The 5,009-nt window shown below is 41.4% G+C and overlaps 1 protein-coding gene across 3 annotated transcripts in view; it reads right to left on the reverse strand.

Moving 5' to 3' along the window:
- Trip4 (thyroid hormone receptor interactor 4) overlaps window positions 1-5,009 on the reverse strand; it is a 111,205-nt gene that overhangs the window by 60,170 nt on the left and 46,026 nt on the right. For all 3 annotated transcript variants that reach the window (XM_023712665.1, XM_004628821.2, XM_023712666.1), the window contains one exon: window positions 1,587-1,774. In XM_023712665.1, the coding sequence (XP_023568433.1) occupies window positions 1,587-1,774 (188 nt within the window). The remainder of the gene's footprint in view (window positions 1-1,586; window positions 1,775-5,009) is intronic.

Below are 5,009 nucleotides of genomic sequence, written 5' to 3' on the forward strand. Positions count from 1 at the left end.
TTCGGTATTGGGGATTGAACTCAGGACCTTGTGCTTGCCAGGCAAATGCTCATTCTACTGAGCTATCTCCCCGGCCCCACAGCTATTTCTAGGTAGTGCAATTACAAGTGACTATTTTCATTCTAACTACTTTTATGTGAAGAAACATAAGAAACCATACGATAGTAAACCCTTTTCACTAACAGGTACAACATAGCTCTATACTTCTGTTTACCCTTCATGACATCCCCTACATTTTATAGAAAAAAAAATTATAGTAGAACAGTTTCTCAACATGGTTAATGAGATTAATAAGACAGCTAAGGGAGAAAAATAAGTATCTGGTGGTGTAGTCTCAATAAAATAAATAGGCATTAAAACTTCATGCTTCAAATAGCATCAAATCATTATGGTGGGTAAGTAAAATATTAACCAAACAAGGGCTGGGGAGATAGCTCAGTAGAAGCGCTTGCCTGGCATTGCCTGAGTTCAATACCCAGTACCACAAAAAAAAAAAAACAAAGCCAAGACAAGTTTTTTAAAAATTTATTTATTTATATGTGTGTGTGTGTGTGTGTGTGTGTGGCCAGCTCAGTCCACCACGGGGCGGGGCTGGCTAGCATGTGGTGCTGGGGGATTGAACCGCAGTCTCTATGCTTTGCTAAGCTTGTTCTAAGTAGGTGCTTTAGACCACTGAGCCATCTCACCAGCCTCATCAAGAGAAGTTTTTTATAGTAGACCTTTGTCCTAAGATAAAAAACCTGCTATTTTATTTTTGTTATCACTTGGATCTATCTAAACTCAGTTTGCTGTTTAAAATACTTAGTTTAGGGCCGGGGAGATGGCTTAGTAGGATAAGCGCTTGCCTGGCAAGCGCAAAGGCCGGAGTTCAATCCCCAGTTCCGCAAAATAAATAAATAAATAAATAAATAAATAATAAAATAAAATAAAATACTTAGTTTAAAAAAAATAGAGCCTGGGGAGATAGCTCAGTAGAATAAGCACTTGCCTGGCAAGCGCAGGGTCCTGAGTTTAATCCCCGGTACCACCAAAAAAAAAAAAATATTTTTCTTAATTTAAAATTCTTAGCCAGGGGTCAGGAGATAGCTCAGTGGCATAAGTGCCTGACTGGCACGCTCAAGGTGGCATGTTTGATCTCCGGTACTGGAAAAAAAAAAATCCCTAGCCAGCTACAGTGGATCACAACTACAGTCCTAGCTACTTGATAGGCTGAAGAGGATCATTTGAGCAAGGAACTCAAAATCAACTTAGCAACAAGTGAGACAGGCTGTCTCAAAAAAGCCAGATCAATCAAAACTAAATGAGTATGAAGTCAGCAACACAGACATTTGTTTAAAAGTCTGTATACTAAAAAATACTATAATCATCACGGGAGACTCAGGCATGGTGATATATGCCTGTAATCTCCAGCACTTGGGAGGCTGAGGCAGGAGAATCACCTTGAGTTTGAGGTCAGAGTGAACTATAAAACCAGACCCTGGCTCAAACAAATCATCATTAGAAAACAAATTCTAACCCATAGTTCTAAAAAACAAGTTTATGTCACTCTGAAATCTTTCACTGTTACAACTCATGTCTATTTTTACCTTTTGATCCCTCTGACAAGCAGAGAAGCCCAGGGCTGATGCATAGAGAGGCACCAGCCACCGTCAAAGCCTTCCTGGAATTCTTCATCCTGGATCCTCAGTTGGTGCTGAGACAAGGTGGACCCTGGTCCGGATCCTCCTGCATGGAGAGTCTTCTTCTGCGAGGTGGCACCCATGTGATCAACCCACTGTATGGGGGAAAGTTCTGTCTTAAAAGAAGGATCTGGAGGGTGGAGGTATGTGATTAAGCCTCGCAGTGATGACTCAGGAGGCCAGGAGGTGGCGCCTAGGAGGCTGAAGCAGGAGGACTGCAAGTTCAAAGATGGCTTGGGCAACTTAGCAGGATCCTGTCTCAAATTTTTTTTTTTTTTTTTTTTTGCGGAACCAAGGATTGAACTCAGGCCCTTGCACTTGCCAGGCAAGCACTTATTCTACTGAGCCATCTCCCCAGCCCTCAAAATTTTTAAAGAGCTGGAGGTGTAGCTTATTGGTAAAGTGCTTGGCCCAATATACCACCCACCACCACACACACACAAACCATACTAAGGGCATTTGCTTAGAAAATTTTATTCAAGGTCAAAAAACGGTAGAGATGAGGGGCCTGGCCCTAGCTCAGTTCTTTAAGTGGCTGCTTCCACAAAGCTGTCAGCCTCAGGTTGCTGTAGTTCGATCCCCACAACACTCCAGCCAGCCAAACCTGCCCTGAAGGCATTTGGAGCAAAAAAAACAAAAAACAAACAACCAAAAAAACGGTAGAGATGACATACATTTAATAGGAGTTGTCCAAGGTATGATAACAAGGTTATTTTATTTTTGTACTAATAGAGATTTAACCAGACTTTCCTGAGGTAAATCCCAAGCTGGCCTTGGCCTTGCCATCCTCCTGCTTCAGCCTTCCAAAGTGCTGGTATTATAGGCATGTACCATTGTGTCCAGCTGTAAACTCCTATACTGAAAGATAAGCAGAATGCTGCAATCTCTACACAGTGCTTCCTCTGTTTGTTTTGTGAGACAGTGTCTTACTATGTAGTTCAGACTGGCTTTGAACTCTCCATGCAGTGCAGGCTGGCCTCAAACTTGCAGGGATCCTCCTGCCTCAACCCTAAGTGCTGGGATTACAGGTGTGCCACCATAGCCCCCCTCATTTATTTATTTAAAATTCGATTTTATTGGTCGATCTTAGATATACATCATGATCATATTCATCATGGAGAATCGGCACTTGTACATGATATAAATTGTTCTTTTGTCCCCCCATTCCCCTCCCTGCTTCCTGCCCTCCCCATTTAAAAAACTTTGTTTCCAAATTTTCCTTTTCCCTTCTTTCCTCCTCCTCCTCTCCCTTGTTACCCTCCCCATTTGAATATTTTCCTCCCAGGTTGCAATACGCACTATACATTTTGGTCCTCACGCACACTTTTGGTTTCTCACACCAGAGGAATGATACAGTATTCACACATGTGTGTCTGATTTATCGCACTTAAAGAGTACGGCCTCCAGGCGCATCCATTTTCCTAGAAATGTCTCAAACACATCCTCCTTTACAGCAGAGCAGTTCTCCATTGTATAATAAAAAACATCACATCTTCTTTATTCATTCACCACTTGATGGGCACTTGGTTTGTTTCCAAGATTTGGCTATTACAAACTGTGCTGCTACAAACATGGGTGTGCATATGTCACTGTTTTATGATGCCTGTAATTCTTTGGAGGAAGACAACCAGCAGGGGAAGATCTGAATTGAATGGGACCTCCATCCTAGTTTTTCGAGGCATCTCCACACTGATCTGCACAGTGGTTGCACCAGTCTGCACTGCCACCACCAGTGCACAAGGGTTCCTTCTTCCCTCAGCCCCTCCAGCATTTGTGATTGGTTGATTTCTTGATAATAGCCATTCCTTCCAGGGTGAGATGGAATCTCGGTGTTGTTTTAATTTGCATCTCTAAAATGACCAATAGTGTTGAACATTTTTTGATATATTTATTTGTTGTATTTCTTCATCTGAGAAATGTGTATTCGTCTCAGATGCCAATTTTTGGATTGGGTCTTTAAATTTGGGAGGTCTGATTTTTTGAGCTCTTTCTATGTTCTAAACAGTATTCCTTTGTCTGGGAACAGCTGGCAAACAATTTTTTTCCCATACTGTGGGTTGTCTCTTCACGCTGGTGGTGGTATCCCTTGCTGTGCAAAAGCTTTTTAATGAGGTCCCAGTTGCTGATTCTTTGTGATAGCTCCTGTGTGATCAGAGTTTTATCCATAGTCTTTGCCTGCACCAGTATCTTCAAGAGTTTTACCTATTCTACCTTCCAGTAGATTTAAGTTTCTTTGTTAACAGTTAGATCTTTGATCCATTTCCATTTTAGTGGATGGTGAAAGACACGGGTTCGATTTTAATCTTCAGCATGTGCCAAGTCAGTTTTTCCAGCCCTGTTTATTAAAGAGGCTGTCTTTCTTCCAGTGAATGTGTTTGGCACCTTTGTCAATAATAAGGTGGCTGAGTATGTCTGGAGTTGTTTCTGCATTTTCTAATCTGTTCCACTGGTCTTTAGGCCCACCCCAACTTTTTAACACAGTGCTCCCTACTTCTAATAAAAACACAACTATCAGACTAAAAAAGCCACAACTGTTGCATTTCAGACTTATTAATAATCTATACTGCATTCTAAATAATTGTCCAAGAAAACCCTATCAGCCAAATGAAGGTTCATTGCTTTGGTCTGTAAGTCTTCATATGCTTAGAGCAGAGTCACATGTTTGTTACCACAACAAAGCCAGGATGCTGTCAGAAATAGCAGTTCCACTACCACATCTATGAAGTCCTCTGCTTGCCTGAAATGAACAGTTTTTCCCCAAAAAAGAGATGGAACCCCTGGGAAGCAAAGCTCCCATCACACACAGGGGACAGGAAATTACAGAGTCTTGGCAACAGTTCACTTCATTCACAAGTGGATGAAAAAAGAAGGCCAAGTACTTCAAAATTAAGAAGCGGGGGAAAAAGCTACTATGATGGGGAGACAACTTTTTCTCTTTTGAGACAGAGTTTCACCATGTAGTTCACACTCGCCTTGAATTTGCTTTGTAGCCTAGGCTGGTCTTGAACTCACAGGGATCCTCCTGCCTCAGCCTAATGAGTGCTGGGATTATAGGTGTGTGCCACCGTGCTTGGCTTGGACTTAACATTTTTTAATTTCACAATTTATTGAGAAAACCTTGCCAGAGTAGTAATCTGGTAGCCTAGAAACCCTAACAATTATTTTTTTTTCTTTTTTACAAAATGGACATTCATCTGTATACTCTTTTGTTAAGTTCCGTTATTTGAATATTATAGGTGTGCAAACTCAGCAAAATATTCTAAAAGAGTCCAGTAGCCCATAATAGCATTGGGTCTTCTGTTTAACTGGCAATGTCAGAAATTGTTGACC

Source organism: Octodon degus, unplaced genomic scaffold, assembly GCF_000260255.1.
Source record: "Octodon degus isolate 3935 unplaced genomic scaffold, OctDeg1.0 scaffold00026, whole genome shotgun sequence".
Classification (NCBI taxonomy): domain Eukaryota; kingdom Metazoa; phylum Chordata; class Mammalia; order Rodentia; family Octodontidae; genus Octodon; species Octodon degus.